General features: G+C 39.2%; 2 protein-coding genes across 3 annotated transcripts in view; one reads left to right on the forward strand and one right to left on the reverse strand.

The window, feature by feature from the left end:
• The window catches only part of LOC141402023 (uncharacterized), a 162,036-nt gene extending 161,528 nt beyond the window's left edge, over nt 1-508 (forward strand). The window contains exon 2 of the mRNA XM_073982644.1: nt 14-508. Within this exon, the coding sequence (XP_073838745.1) occupies nt 14-308 (295 nt within the window). The 3' untranslated portion in view covers nt 309-508. The remainder of the gene's footprint in view (nt 1-13) is intronic.
• Nucleotides 1-16,433, reverse strand: part of Rh7 (G protein-coupled receptor family protein rhodopsin 7) — a 131,327-nt gene extending 114,894 nt beyond the window's left edge. Inside the window, exon 1 of one of the 2 annotated variants that reach the window (XM_073982638.1) lies at nt 16,137-16,433. The gene's annotated coding sequence lies outside the window, so the exon portion shown is untranslated. Of the gene's footprint in view, nt 1-4,820; nt 5,628-16,136 lie in introns of those variants that run through there. The other variant, XM_073982639.1, reaches the window with a different exon arrangement.
• Nucleotides 16,434-17,065: the final 632 nt, after the last annotated feature.

Consider the following 17,065-nt stretch of genomic DNA (forward strand, 5'->3'; position numbering starts at 1 on the left):
CTTTTCTTTACAGAACAGCAATCCGAATAGGAACGAACCGAACCCAACACCCGAAGACTACCGAGACGAACTCAACACCCGAAGACTACAGAGCCAAGCCCAACACCCGAAGACTACCGAGCCGAACTCAACACCCGAAGACTATTGAGCCGATCTCAACACCCGAAGACTGTCGAACCGAACTCAACAACCAAAGACTACCGAGCCGAACTCAACACCCGAAGACTATTGAGCCGAACTCAACACCCGAAGACTGTCGAACCGAACTCAACAACCAAAGACTACCGAGCCGACAGCAATCCGGATAACGCCGAGCCGTACGATACCCCAACAACGGGAGCTACCGACCCATTGCCAATCCGAGTATTGCCGAGCGAGGGCTGATGATCAGAAGATTGCCGATTTTACTATTGGCGAGCTGAGTGTTATCGACCGACTGTCAACGACCAACCCCATCTTGTATCCGCCGATTACCACCTACTTTATACCGACCAATTCGAAGCGATTCCACCCGAGGCTGTTCCCCAACTTTACCAACATATACTACAACATCAACTAATCTCCATACTATCTGAAACTTATGTTTACGAAATTATATAAATAAAACTCAGAAGCACAGTTCCATCGTGTCTCATCTTACTTAAGGTTTGTGGGTCCTTGAGTCGACCCTGGCTGAGCGGCTGAGCTAACCTCAGCCTTTGGTAAAACCATTCGTTATAAGAGGTAAAAATATCAATATCTCATTGTTAATAAATATTGGTTAAAAGAAAGTGATATCCTTCAGTTAGTGTGGCCGAAGAGTTTAGTACTTTTATAAACGAAAGGAAACTAATTGTTCCATTTTACTTCATTACGAGAGCTGAACGATAACTATCTGGCCTAACAATGAAAACGCGAATATTTACCATCAAAAATAGTTTTATTGTTTTCTTAAGTAGTCTCTACGCTCTCTCATGCGCTCAAACCAATTGTTGAATCCCTTTTCCCACTCCGATTTAGACACCTCAAAAACATGCTTTTTGAACGCTTTTAAAGCATCTTCTGGCTAAGAAAATTGTTTACCACGTATTTTTTTCTTGATATGCTGGAATCAAATAAAGTCATTGGATCCCCAGTCAGGGATGTAAGGCGGATGACCCATCAGATCCACGTTTTGTCCGCTCAAACAGATGCTGGTTTGAATCGATGTGTGAGAGCTCGAATTGTCATGATGCAGAATGATTCTCCGTCTCTTGTTCGTTTTTTAGAAATTCTCAGAAGACTTCTGGCAAACAAATTGTAGTGTACCACTCAGAATTAACCGTCCTACATTTCTGAAGCCGTATAGTCGCCACACGGTCAGTTTTGCCGTAGAAACGACTATTGTTTCAAAGGTCTTCTTCCATGAACAACTTTTGTTGGATTTGGCTCGCCTTCGAAGACCCAAACGGTCGATTCCTGTTTTGTTTCTGGCTCCTAAGCACAGATCCAAGATTCATCGTCTGTGATGAAATTATAAATGTCATTTGAAGCACCGCGATCGTTTTTATACACAATTTCTTTGCACCAATCCACAAGAGCCAGCGAGAAAAATCCATTTTTGCGGCCAGGTGTTTATGCAATATCAAATGTTAGTTAGTGGAAGAAATGCCCAAGGGTCCCTCTATCTTACGGTATATAATATGACGATTTTGCATTATCCGTTCATGTACGGCTTTAGTTTTTTCTGGCACGATCGATTTTGGGCGACCCTCACGACATTCATTTTTTGGCGAGTGTCGGCCACGATTGAATTCATTAAACCAGTTTTTCATAGTGTTATAGGGTGGTCCTTTATCGAAATACATAGATTTAATTTGATCGATGCACTCTTGCCATGATTATCCACGGCGAAAGTTGTGAAAAATTATCGGACGAAAGTGTTTACAAGTAAATTCCAATTTTTTGCAAAGTAATTTTTTCAAATCACTGTAAACAACCTCATACATGGTAGTATGTCAAACTATCCTGAGTGCGCTTAGGCAAAAACTGTCAAAATTTCCAAAAAAAAATGGTCAAATGACGCCTGGCGACACTGCGTGTTGTCTAGGCCAGATGGTTTACTAATTTCCCTAGTAGAACGGTACCTCCGGGTTTTCGGTTTTTTGAAAGTTGTGGCCTCAATATCCCACCGAAAAGGCTGATATTTAGTACTTTGTCTCCGCTGAGGGTATAAAACTTTCCAATTGAAATTTTTTGGAATAGGTCCACGTCTTTAGAAAGGTACCTCTCGATTTTCGGTATATTGAAGGTTGTAGCCTCAAATTTCCACTGAAATGGCTGAAATTTGGTACTTAGTCTTCCTTGGTTTGGAGTACACAACTTTCAACCTTAAATTTGTCGGAAGAGGTCCACGTGTTCATATAGCCCCCCTAGAACAGTACCTCCCGATTTCAGGTATTTAGAAGATTGCGGCCTCCAAGTCCCACCAAAATGGCTGAAATTTGGTATCTAGCTTTTATTGGGGTTTGACACTTTCCAACTGAAATTTGTCCGTATAAGTTCACGTTTTCATATAGCCACCATAGAACGGTACATCCCGATTTTCGGTATTTTCAAGGTTTTGGCAACAATATCCCACCGAAGTAGCGGAAATTTGGTATTTAGTCTTCGTTAAGGGAATAAACCTTTCCTCCTGAAATGTTTCGGTATAAGTCCAAGTCTGCCGATAGCCCTCACAGAACGGTACCTCCTGATTTTCGATATTTTGAGGTTGTGGCCTCAATATCCTAACGAAATGTCTGAAATTTGTTATTTAATCTTTATTGAGGGTACACAACTTTCCATCTGAAATTTATCGGTATAAGTCCAAGTCTTCAGATAGCCCACATGGAACGATACCTTCCGATTTTCAATATTTTTAGGTTGTGGTCTCAATATTTTGTATATAGTCTTCGTTGATGGTACACACTTTTCCACCAGAAATTTATGGGTATAGGTCTTCATACTCGTATAGCCCCCATAGAACCGCACTCATGGTGGGTAGAAAACTCCACACAGAAAATTTTCAGTATAAAGGGATTATCATCAGTTAAAATATTATTCTCCTACAAGGAATTAGACCTAACCTAGATAAAGAGCTTAGTAGCCAGCAAAAATAGTCATTACAAATTCCCCTACTAACCCATTATTTTAACAAGGCCATGTCGCGAGATGTAAGTAGTTTTTTTGGCCACTTATATAAGTAGTTAAATAACTAGTTACTAGAAGTCATCGCTACTTTCCTAACTACATATTTAAGTGGTCAAAAAATTACTACTTTTTTCTGGCGACACACAGTGTTGCCGCTTCCATACAAAAGTGTACAAAAAATAGAAGGAATTGACCTAGGTTGATGAATTTTTGCACAAGTACTTATAAGGGCATAGGAATGAAAAATTTCAACTTTGGTCCATATCGGTTCAGATTTGGATATAGCCCCCATATATATTTCCCCGATTTTGCTATAACTCAGTCAATTTTAATCGAATAGGCTTCAATTTTTATATGTGATATTTTCTTATGCCCCCGAGTAGTTTCACCGATTTGGGCAGAAGTTTTTACACATTTCGCTTCGGAAGAGATGTCCAATTAACGGAAATCAAGGGCCAAGGTGGCAATAGGTGGCACTCAAAAGATATACTCTACCAGTGTGCAGTTGATGTCAACTTTTTGTACTAAAATTTTATATATAGCCCACCCATCAAATCCCCATCCAAAACTTTTAATATTATCAACAAACTTTTCAGAAAATGTTATTTTAAATGTCGTCTAATTTTCATATAATTATCGCTTTAGATTACCTGGGAAATATTTCTCATATTTAAAGAACTATAACTTCATTATGGGCGCACATATCGACAAAATTCTGTCAGATTCGTTGTATCGGATGTGTTTACTGTAAGGAAAAAACATAAACATATGTAAAAGTTAACATCACATTTTTTTGATTTTTGTCCACGCGGCAACACTGTGCGACTTGCCCTTGTTAAAATAATGGGTTGGTAGGGGGTTTTGTAATGAGTGTTTTTGCTGGGTAATTACTAACTGTTCATATTTACTTCAATGTTCGTGGTGGAGGGTATAAAAAGTTCGGACCGGTATAAAAGACGTACACCAATATCGACAAGTTTCAGGTGGTAAATTTACCTCCAATGAAGACAATATACGAAATTTCAGTCATTTCGTAGAAATATTGAGACCACAACCTTGAAAATACCGAAAATCCGGAGGAACCCTTCTATGGGGGCTATATGAAAACGTGGACTTATACCGAAAAATTTTCGTTGGGAAGTTTTATACCCCCAGCGAAGACTAAATACCTAATTTCAGTCATTTTGGTGGGATATTGAGACCACAAACCTTGAAAATACCGAAAATTCGCAGGTGCTTCTTCCTAAGAACCTTTCAAAAGAAAAAGGCGCTTCCTCCTAAGAACCTTTTCAAAGAAAAAGGGTGCTTCTTCCTAAGAAGAAAAAGTTAACATCACATTTTTTGATTTGTGTAAACGCGGCAACACTGTGCGACATGCCCTTGTTAAAAATAATGGGTTGGTAGGGGGTTTTGTAATGAGTGTTTTTGCTGGGTAATTACTAACTGTTCATATTACTTCAATGTAGTGCGTTGTGGAGGGTATAAAAAGTTCAAACCTGCCAAACTTAACGCCTTTGTTACTTGTTTTGTATAGTCTTCGTATTTATTTTTCTTGAATTTCTCTTTTAATTTGTACTAATAGAAAAAAATGAAGATAGTTTCAAATTTGTCATTTCCGTTTTCCGTTTATGAAAATACCACAATTATCACTACTTTATGTAACCACTTACATTGTATGTATATCGGAATGAATTAATATCCTTTTGAAAAAACGCTTTCAAGCCATTACACATTCTGTTGTTGTACCTTTCCCATTCATTGTAATTCGAAGTGTTAGGTAACTCTTTTAGAAATAATCCCAAATGCCAACAAGTGAATTGAGTTGCAATCTCCTTAGTGTTGTGTTTGAAATTTGCACTTATGTACGATGTTGATTTGATTTTCTGCACGGGTGCTCCTTTCAATTCTTCCTTTATATAGCAATCCAGATTATTGGGAAATGGTGATTGGGCAATACCATCACCAAATGCATTGAAAAACTTTCTTTTGTTTGTAGTGTGTTGTTGATTTCTTTGTTTACTTTGTTTTCCTTGTATTCATTCATTTACCAACAAAAATCTAAAGGATGCATTGTATGCATTGCACTGCCAAGTTTTAAGACGGGATTCGATTCTAGTGCACTTTTAGATTTTTTTTAATTATTTTAGATTTTTTTTCTTACGATGTAACACACTTTTTTTGTTTTTGGCCAAAAACACATCACACGAATTTAAGAACATTTCAACGCACACTTTTCCGTTAAAAAACTTAATTTATTGTTTCAAATTTGAACTTTAGTCGAAATGCCGCCACTTTGTCTCCGCAATGTGTTGCACACATTCCAATTGCCGACACTTACATTCCACGCTTGCGAACCGACTAAAAAGCACGTGCATTATTATTATTTTACAAGTTTTACTTCGGTCGACGGTCGATTGTACGAAACAGCCGCTACAACGGCATTTTGTAATTCATTCATTCAATGTCAAGTTCGAAATGAGATTTTCAGTGACAAGGTCAGCCTTTTTATGCCGGCCACAAAAATATTTCCTTTCTAATGTTACTCTCACGAAAGGATGCTGCGCACATCACACTAAGCCTCTTTTTACGTATACGTCCTATGTTCATGCCATGTTTCTTCCAAACAAAGCAACAGCTATAAATCAAATTCAAATACAAGTCATTTGTACGTTCAACAGTTTATGCTACATATTTTGCTGCAAGTAAACATTAGGATGCTATATGTAGACAGTGTGGGTTCGAGTCCTAGGTTTTCCTTTTTCACTTGCAAAAATTTTCGATCATCAGGCTTAACTCTAAACGAGAAAAATTGACAATTTATGTAGATAATAAAATAAATCAAAACAAATAAGAACGGCGGGGCCGAACTTTTTATACCCTCCACTACGTGTTGTATTGAACTAAAACGGAACAAATAGTTTCCTTTCGTTTATGGAGAAGACTAAATACCACATTTCGGCAATTCGGTAAAACAGTGTGGCTAACCAGCCAAATACCGAAAATCGGGAGGTACCGTTCTATTGGGTTATATCAAAAGGTGGATCTGCACTGACAAATTTCTTGGGAAAAGTTCTGTAGCCCCACAGCAGAGAAAATCCAAAATTTCAGTGATTTCATTAATATAGTGCAGCTAAAACTTTCAAAATAAAATCCGGCCTATACTGACAAATTTCTGGGGAAATTAAAATACCGAAAATAGGGAGGCACACTTCTATGGGGGCTATATGAAGACGTGGACCTTAACAGACAAATTTTTAGTGGAAAGTTGTATACCGCCAACGAAGACTAAATACCAAATTTTAGGCACTGCGGTGGAATATTGAGGCCACAACCGAAAATAGAGATTTACCGTTCAATGGCTGCTATATGAAGGCGTGGACCTCTACAGACAAATTCCAGGTGGAAAGTTTTATATATCCAACGAAGGCTAAATGCCAAATTTCAGTCATTTCGGTGGGATATTGATGTCTTACTTACTTAGCTGGCCCATTACAGAACATTTGTTCCATAGACCATAGTGATGTCGTTGTATAGCAGATACAGCTCGTGGTTCATACGACGTCGATATTCACCGTCAACGCAGATCGGTCCGTAGATCTTTCGAAGAATTTTTTTCTCAAACACGCCAACCACTGTCTTATCTGCTTGCGCAAGTACCCAGGCTTCGGAACCATACATCAGCACGGGTAGTATCAGTGTTTTGTAAAGCGTTATTTTTGTTTGACGAGTTGTGGCTTTGTTTTTAAAGTGCTTACTTAAGCCAAAGTAGCATCTGTTGGCCAATACAATTCTTCTTTTTATTTCACAACTGATGTTGTTTGTTGTGTCTATGGTGGTGCCGAGGTATACGAAGTCTTTTACTACCTCAAAATTAAAGGAACCAACTTCAACAGTTGGTCCGATCTCAATGGACGCATTGCGCGTCGACACTATCAGCCAGACCCACTTTAGCAGATTCTCCTTCGACCTTCATAAAGGTATCGGTTACTTCTTTTACTGATCGTCCCATGATGTCTATATCATCAGCATAAGCAAGTAATATGTGGCTATTGGTGTAGATTGTGCCACTTCTTTTGACGTTTGCCTCTCGCATAACCTCTTCTAGCAGGATTTTGAAAAGTCACACGAAAGGCTGTCTCCTTTTGGTACAAAACTCTTCGGAGAGGTTCTTTCCTATTTTAACTGAAGATCCTGTGTCAGTTAGAGTCATTTTACAAAGCCGAATGAGCTTTGCGGGGATATGAAATTCAGACATTGCTTGGAATACCTTTGAACGTAGCGGGCTGTCGAAGGCTGCTTTATAATCGACAAAAAGGTGGTAGGTGGCGATCTGCATCTCTTGGGATTTGCCGCAGTGTAAATATCTGGTCAATGGTGGACTTGCCAGGTCTAAAGCCGCATTGGTATGGTCCAATTATTTCGTTGACCATGGGCTTTAGTCGTTCGCACAATATCCCTGACACTATCTTGTAGGGGATAGGGAGAAGACTTATGCCACTATAGTTGGAGCATAAAGTCTTATCTCCTTTCTTATGGACGGGACACAGGATGCTCAGGTTCCAATCGTCGGGTACGCGTTCTTCCTGCCAGATGGAGCTAACTACCTGATGCATACACCTTATCAGCGTGTCGCCTCCGATTTTAAACAGCTCGGTTGATAGGCCATTAGCTCCTGCTGCCTTATTATTCTTCAGCCGGTTTATTGCTGTCTTTACCTCATCTTGGCTGGGTCACACACATTCAATACCATCTTCTGGTATTGGATCTGTGGTATCTTCGTCGACTTCGCTACTATTGGATACCAGCAGTTTGGAAAAATGCTCTTTCCATATCCTTATCATGGTCCTTAAAACGTTTGCGGGGTTGGTCAACTTTAGAGGGGTTTGTTTTTCTTTTCTTTCGTTTTTTCATAGTAGGCTGTTTTTTTCTTGGGGAGGGTTACTAACCCGATGCCCAAACCCAAGTTTTTAACGTTTTTATGGGCCAATGCGTTAACGGGTGTTAAAGGCAGTTCCCCAGGTGACACCACGGGGAGGTCAGTGTCCACTTGAGATGATGCCATGTTAAAGCCGGTCAGGACCGTTCCTTGGTATCTTCCATCCCCTACGTCACCCAAAATACGTAGACCTATACCGACAAATTTCGAATTCTTATATGCCAAATGACAACCATTTCGATAGGATATTGAAGCAACAACCTTCAAAATACCAAAAATCTGAGGGTACTGTACTATGGGAGCTAAATAAAGACGTGGACCTATATCGACAAGTTTCAGGTGGAAAATTGTTAACCTCCAATGAAGACAAAATACCAAATTTCAGTCATTTCGGTGGGATATTGAGGCCATAACCTTGAAAATACCTAAAATCCGGAGGTACCTTTATATGGGGCTATATTAAATCGTGGACCTATACCGGTAATTTTCTGGTGGAAAGTTTTATACCCCAAAGCAAGAATAAATACGAAATTTCAGCTATTTCGGTAGAATATCGGAAGGTGCTGTTCAATGGGGGTTGTATTCAGAGATGGACCTATATTGATAAATTTCAGGTGGAAAGTTTCAACGAAGACTAAATGCCAAATTTCAGCCATTTCGTTGGGATATTGAGACCACAACCTGTACCTTCTATGGGGGCTATATGAAAACGTGGAACTATACCTACAAACTTTCGGTGGGAAGTTTTATACCCCCAGCGAAGACTAAGTACCAAATTTCAGTGATTTCGGGGGGATATTGAGACCACAACCTTGAAAATGCCGAAAATCCGTAGGTGCTTCTACCTAAGAACCTTTCCAAAGGAAAGGACTATTCTTCTTAAGAAGCTTTCCAAAGGAAAGGACGCTTCTTCCTAAGACCCTTTCCAAAGTAAAAGGGTTCTTCTTCCTAAGAACCTTTCCAACGTAAAAGGGTGTTTCTTCCTAAGAACCTTTGCAAAGGAAAGGGTGCTTCTTCCTAAGAATAAAAGGGTGCATCTTCCTAAGAACCTTTCCAAGAACCTTTACTAAGATCCTTTGCAAAGGAAAGGGTGCTTCTTCCTAAGAACCTTTCTAATGTAAAATGGTTCTTCTTCCCAAAAAAACGTGAAGCTATAGCGACAATTTTCTGGTGGAATTTTGTATACCACAAACGAAGCCTAAATACCAAAGAAAAAGGGTTCTTCTTCCTAAGAACCTTTCCAAAGGAAATGGTGATTCTTCCTAAGATCCTTTGCAAAGGAAAGGGTGCTTCTTCCTAAGAACCTTTCCAATATAAAAGGGTGCATCTTCCTAAGAACCTTTCCAATGTTAAAGGGTACATCTTACTAAGAACTTTTGCAAAGGAAAGGGTGCTTCTTCCTAAGAACCTTTCCAATGTTAAAAGGGTACATCTTACTAAGAACCTTTGCAAAGGAAAGGGTGCTTCTTCCTAAGAACGTTTCCAATGTTAAAGGGTACATCTTACTAAGAACCTTTCCAATGTTAAAGGGTACATCTTACTAAGAACCTTTGCAAAGGAAAGGGTGCTTCTTCCTAAGAACCTTTCCAATGTTAAAGAGTACATCTTACTAAGAACCTTTGCAAAGGAAAGGGTGCTTCTTCCTAAGAATCTTTCCAATGTAAAAGGGTGCTTCTTCCTAAAAAAAGTGGACCTATACCGACAATTTTCTGGTGGAATTTCGTATACCCCCAACGAAGCCTAAATACCAAATTTCAGCCATTTCGGTAGGATATCGAGAGGTATCGTTCAATGGGGGCTATATAGAGACGTGGTTTTACATCGACAAGTTTCAGGTGAAATATACACCCGACGAAGACTAAGTGCCAAATTTCAGCCATTTCGGTTACATATTGAGGCCACAACATTCAAAATACTCCAAATCGGGTACTATTCAATTGGGGCTATAGCAAAACTTGGCCAGTTGTAGCCCATCTTCCATACCAAACATCCCAGGAGTAATAGAAACTTATTTACCAAATTATAAAGCTCTATCTTAAATATTGGGGTCACGTAGGGGATGGAAGATACCAAGGAACGGTCCTGACCGGCTTTAAAATGGCAAAGCCCAGAATTTATCTTGGTCCCTCTTTCATCTCAAGTGGACACTGACCACCCCGTGGTGTCACCTGGTAGACTGCCTTTAACACCCGCTAAAGGTAGTGAGCTAACATGTGCCGCGCGTTCGCACATAAGAACGTTAAAAGCTTGGGTTTGGGCGTCGGGTTAGTAACCCTCACCTAGAAAAAACAGCCTACTATGAAAAAAAACAAAAGAAGAGAAAAAGAAACCCCTCTAAAGTTGACGAACCCGGCAAACCTTTTAAAGCCCATGATCTTCGAATCTGCCTGGAATGTTCGCACTCTTTATAGAGAAGGTGCAGTTTACGCATTGGCAGATGTACTTGAAAAGTACAAGGCCGACATTAATGCCATACAGGAAATACGATGGGAAAGGCGTCACAACAACAACTGAAGGTGACGCACTGTATTATACCTGCCATGAGACAAAGCATGAGTTTGGTTCCCGATTTGTAGTTGGTCGAAGGTTAAAACATCTGTCCTCCAGATTCACCCCAGTGAATGAAAGACTCGCTGCAATTGGAATAAAAGCAAAATTCTTCAACATCAGCTTTATTTGCGCTCATGCTCCCACTGACGACAAGGACGAACAGATCAAAGATATATTTTACGAGCGCTTAGAAGAACCTTATACCAGGCGATTTTAATGCCAAAATTGTAAAGGAGAATATCTTTGTCCCAACACTCGGGAAATTCAGTCTCCACAGTGAAACATCTGACAATGGTATGAGGCTGATAGACTTTGCAACTGCAAAAAACACGGTAGTTAGCAGTACCAGATTTAACCATCCCGATATTCATAAGGGCAGCTGGCTGTCTCCAGATCAGAAAACAAGAAATCAATTTGATCATGTTGTGATAGATGGAAGACATTCATCGAGCGTGTTGGATGTACGATCGTTCCGAGGCGCAAACATTGATTCGGACCACTACATTGTTGCAGCAAAGGTACATACCAGATTTAACGTAGCAAACAAAGTGCGAACAGACACAACACGGAAGTTGGACATCGGTAAGCTGCAATCACAACAGATAGCCACAGCATATTCCACTCAACTAGCTCAACGCGAGCACTCCTTGTCCCGATAACATAACAACACAATGGCAAAATATTGCCCACTCCATGCAAACAGCCGCAAAATCCAAATCGAAATGTGCAGGAGACAGAATGAAGTCCGAAAATTCTACCAAACAGTGAAACATCAAACTGATAGCTTTGGAACTGGCACATCTTCCTGTAGAGACCAGCAAGGTAATCTGGTAACTGATACAGATAGTGTGCTAAGGATATGGAAAGAGCATTTTTCCAAACTGTTGGTATCCATTAGTAGCGAAGTCGACGAAAATACCACAGATCCAATCCCAGAAGATGGTATTGAATGTATACCACCCGGTCAAGATGAAGTAAAGACAGCAATAAACCGGCTGAAGAATAATAAGGCAGCAGGAGCGGATGGCTTACCAGCCGAGCTGTTTAAAACCGGAGGCGACACGCTGATAAGTTGAATGCATCAGCTAGTTAGCTCCATCTGGCAGGAAGAACGCGTACCCGACGATTGGAACCTGAGCATCCTGTGTCCCGTCCATAAGAAAGGAGATAAGACTTTGTGCTCTAACTATAGGGGCATAAGTCTTCTCCCTATTGCCTACAAGATAGTGTCAGGGATATTTTGCGAACGACTAAAGCCCATGGTCAACGAAATAATTGGACCATACTAATGCGGCCTAAGACCTGGCAAGTCCACCATTGACCAGATATTTACCCTGCGGCAAATCCTGGAGAAGACCCAAGAGATGCAGATCGACACCTACCACCTTTTTGTCGATTATAAAGCAGCCTTCGACAGCCCGCTACGTTCAAAGTTATTCCAAGCAATGTTTGAATTTGGTATCCCGCAAAGCTCATTCGGCTTTGTAAAATTACTCTAACTGACACAAGATCTCCGAAGAGTTTTGTACCAAAAGAGGTTTCAGGCAAGGAGACAGCCTTTCGTGTGATCTTTTCAACATCCTGCGAGAGGCAAACGTGAAAAGAAGTGGCACAATCTACACCAAAAGCCACATGTTACTTGCTTATGCTGATGCAGTAAAAGAAGTAACCGATACCTTTATGAAGGTCCAAGGAGAATCTGCTAAGAAGAGCAAGTTGATGGTGTCGACGCGCAATGCGTACATTGAGATCGGACCAACTGTTGAAGTCGTATACCTCGGCACCGCCGTAAACACAACAAACGACATCAAAAGAAAAATTGTATTGGCCAACAGATGCTACTTTGGCATATGTAAGCACTTCAAAAACAAAGCCACAACTCGCCAAACAAAAATAACGCTTTACAAAACACTGATACTACCCGTGCTGATGTATGGTTCCGAAGACTGGGTACTTGCGCAAGCAGATAAGTCAGTGCTTGGCGTGTTTGAGAGAAAAATTCTTCGACAGATCTACGGACCAATCTGCGTTGACGGTGAATATCGACGTGGCATGAACCACGAGCTGTATCTGCTATACAACGACATGGCGGTGCACGCAGAACTGACAGGCCAAACAAAAGATGGCGCAAACAAGTGGATAAAGAGATGACAAGGCGCGATATTACAGAAAGCGAAGCACTAAACAGAGAGAATTGGAGATCTTTTCTTAATTCGGCCTATGGAACAAATGTTCTGTAATGGGTCAGCTAAGTAAGTAAGTATCATAAATTTTGCGAGCGGTATCTTGATTTCAACAGACGGACACGGTTATATCGGCTTAGAATTTTACCCTGATGAAGAATATATATACTTCATAGGATCTCCGACGAATATTTCGATGTGTTACAAACGGAATGAGATATTATGGTAGAGAGCTAGGCGAATTTAACAAGGTAATCCAAAAGGCGAATTCAAACCGTAGTCTTCATTTGCTGTCAAAATTTTTTGCGCGAAATATCCTCAAAAGTTAGAAGAAAACGGTAAAATATTCTTCGCGAAGCTTAAATAAAGATGTTGTACACAGATATTATTTATGGAAGCGAAATATTTGTTATTTATTAACCCTACACCACATAGTGGGGAGGGTATTATAAGTTGGTTTTGGCCAAAAAGTTTGTAACGCATCGAAATAATGGTCGTAGACGCATACTTATATATATCAAAATGAATGTCTCGACGAGCTGAGTCGACCTGGCTATGTGTGTCCGTCCGTCAGTCCGTCCGTCCGTCTGTCCGTCCGTCTGTCCGTCCGTCTGTCATCGAAACCTTGTAATCACGCTACAGGTCGCAATTTTGATCGGGTGTTGATAGGGGTCCCGGAGGGGAAGAAGCCTATTGATTTTGGTGATGGTCGGATAATATTTAGGGGTCGGAATGGGCAAAAAACTTATGTGGATAAAAATACAACGTTTTTTTTCTAAAGCGAATATCTCAGTTTCTGTATGGGGTATACCAAAAGCAAAACCTGACAATGAAAGTAGAAAATATCACCTTTCTAACGATGTGTAGGTTCTCGTGGGTGATCAAACAGCGAAGATATCACAATAGTCGCAAATTAAACGAAAATTTTCATTTTTGCGATTTTAGTTATAATGACGAATATCACAGCTTTGGCTGGGGACTTTCCAAAAGCAAAGCCTGACTATGAAAGTAGAAGATTCCACCTTTACAATTATGCAAAATAGGTCGGCGTAGGTGACCAAATAGCGGAGATATCACAATAGTCGGAAATTCATCCCATTTTTTTGGAAATCACGCTACAGGCCGCAATTTTGATCGGATCGTCACGAAATTTTGCGAGTTAATGGGGATCTCAAAGAGGAAGAAGCCTATTGATTTGGGTGAGGGTCGAATAATATTTAGCGGTCGGAATGGGCAAAAAACTTATTTGGATAAAAAGACAAAGTTTTTTTCCAAAGCTAATATCTCAGCTTCTATAAGGGGTATACCAAAAGCAAAACCTGACAATGAAAGCAGAAAATATCACCTTTCTAGTGATGTGAAGTAGGTTCTCGTGGGTGATCAAACAGCGAAGATATCACAATAGTCGCAAATTAAACGAAAATTTTCATTTTTGCGATTTTAGTTATAATGACGAATATCACAGCTTTGGCTGGGGACTTTCCAAAAGCAAAGCCTGACTATGAAAGTAGAAGATCCCATTTTTACAATGATGCAAACTAGGTCGGCGTAGGTGACCAAATAACGGAGATATCGCAAAATTCGATAATACATCCCATTTTTCCATTTTTTTTTGGAAATCACGCTACTGTGCGCAATTTTGATCGGATCGTCACGAAGAGGGTCTCACAGAGGAAGAAGCCTATTGATTTTGATGACGGTCGGATAATATTTAGGGGTCGCAATGAGCAAAAACTTTATTTGGAGAAAAAGTAAAAATTTTATTCCAAAGCAAATATCTCAGCGTATATAAGGGGTCTACAAAAAGCAAAACCTGGCAATGAAAGTATAAAGTATCACCTTTACAACAATGTAATGTAGGTTGTCGTAGGTGGTCTAACAACGAAGATATCGCAATAGTCGCTAATAAAACCCAACTTCTCATTTTTGCGATTTTAATAATAATGACGGATATCACACCTTTGGTTGGGGACCTTCTAAAAGCAAAGCCTGACTAAGAAAGTAGAAAATCCCATATTTGAAATTATGCAAAGTAGGTAGTCAATCACACTACAGGTCGGAATTTTGATCGGATCATCACGAAATTTTCTCAAAGAGTGTTAAATATAAAATTAAATATTAGTTATTTTGGTTCAGTTCGCCTTAAGTCATTTGGTATAAACGCCAGATAGGAGAAAACTTTCGTATCTCCATAAAAGAAATGTTTTCGAGTGAAAAGACTATTCACAGAGGTAGTGGTGTAGGGTATCACATAGTCGGCCCCGTACCGACTATAGCCTTTTCTCACTTGTTTTTAATTAAAATTTTGTTTTGACAGCAAATGAAAACATCAGTTGGTATTATTGTATCGCCTTCTTTCTTGCACCATGGGTAGAGAGTATCAAAAAGCTTAACACGTGTAAAAGTCACAGGATTATTTTTTAATGAAACTTATACTACACATTTTTCAGATGTAATTCGAATTATTTAAATAGTAATTCGAGAATTCTATTTGTAATTCGTAACATTTCATTTGTAATTCGAGAATTTCATTTGTAATTCGAATTATTCCATTTGTAATTCGAATTATTCTATTTGTAATTCGAATGATTTCATGTGTAATTTCAAATAAAATACTTCGAATTACAAATGGAATAATTCAAATGGCAAATGGAATAATTCGAATTACAAATGGAATAATTCGAATTACAAATGGAATAATTCGAATTACAAATGAAATGTTACGAATTGCAAGTATAATTCTCGAAATACAAATAAAATGTTACGAATTACAACTAAAATGTTTCGAATTACATCTGAAAAAGGTGTTGTAATAGTTAACGAGAAATTATTTCTTCCAGTATTTTGGCCTAATGTTCGCCGGCTACCTTAGTTCCAATATGTTTGTCATTGAATTCCATATACCTACAGATTAGAATTAAATCGAATTCTGAATCACTTAGCGTCATATAAGTCGCCCGATATATATGCGATGAAAATTATATAATTAAACATATCAATTTACAAACGTTGTTGTGCTGGCATTTTGCGTTATTTTTACTTCAATTCAGTTCAACTAGGAAATAATTTCTCGTAATTAATATTGAACTTGAATTTAAAACAATTACCTTCTTTTGAGATTCAATTACTTTAATTGATGCTGCAATTGCAATTTCACATAAAACGAAAGTTTAACATTTTCTCCGCTGTTGTTTGCTACTAAACTATTTTACCACTAGAACCAATTTTCCAACTTCATATACTAAATGTCAAATTACACTCTCCAATATTGGCACTACAAGAACGTGACATAGTCATTAATCATCATTACTACATACCTTTAACTCTGTCCTGCTAACTCTCCCATTTCATTTTAATGTGCGTACACAATGGCATGGATTGATTAGAAGGATACGGGCTAGAATTATGCACCAATTCAAAATTCCCCGTTGTTGATTTCACTGCACTTGTAATCTAAACGATTTTATTGTTATTTTCTTTTATCGCACAGTAAAAACGTTGCGTATTACGCGAATCAAACGGACAAACTGTGCAATGACAAAAAGGGTCAACGTACAAACACCGTCGTAGAATATTGCATAGCGAGTGTATGGTGGCCGGACACCATCTAGCGTAATGAAAACAATTGAAATGCACTTTTTGTAGTAATTTAAATGTTTACTATTTTCCTAATTAAAGCTAAAAAGCTACTTTTTCGAATCACCAGTGCGGCATCGATAATGAATATCAAGTGGAGATATTGGTGGTTTCACAAAAAAAAATCATCCTTTTATACCCTCCACCATAATATGGAGGGAGGGTATAATAAAATTTGTCATTCCGTTTGTAACACATCGAAATATTCATCGGAGACCCTATAATGTATATATATTCTTGATCAGGGTGAAATTCTAAGTCGATATAACCGTCCGTCCATCTTTTGAAATCAAGATACAGATCGCAATTTTTTAAGATAGTGTTTTGTAATTTGGTACAGAAGTTTCTATTACTATTAGGATGTTTGGTATTACAAATGGGCTATATCGGTCCACGTGTTGATATAGCCCCGATGGGTGACGTAGGGGATGGAAGATACCAAGCAACAGTCCTGACCGGTTTTAACATGGCAAAGCCCAGGATTTATCTTAGTCCCTCTTTCATCCCAAGTGGACACTGACCTCCCCGTGGTGTCACCTGGGGAATTGCCCTTAACCCGTTGAAGGTAGTGAGCTAACATTTGCTGCGCGTTCACCCATAAGAACGTTAA

Source organism: Musca autumnalis, unplaced genomic scaffold (genome assembly GCF_047663935.1).
Source record: "Musca autumnalis isolate F117 unplaced genomic scaffold, ASM4766393v1 scaffold_4, whole genome shotgun sequence".
Taxonomy (NCBI): Eukaryota; Metazoa; Arthropoda; class Insecta; order Diptera; family Muscidae; genus Musca; species Musca autumnalis.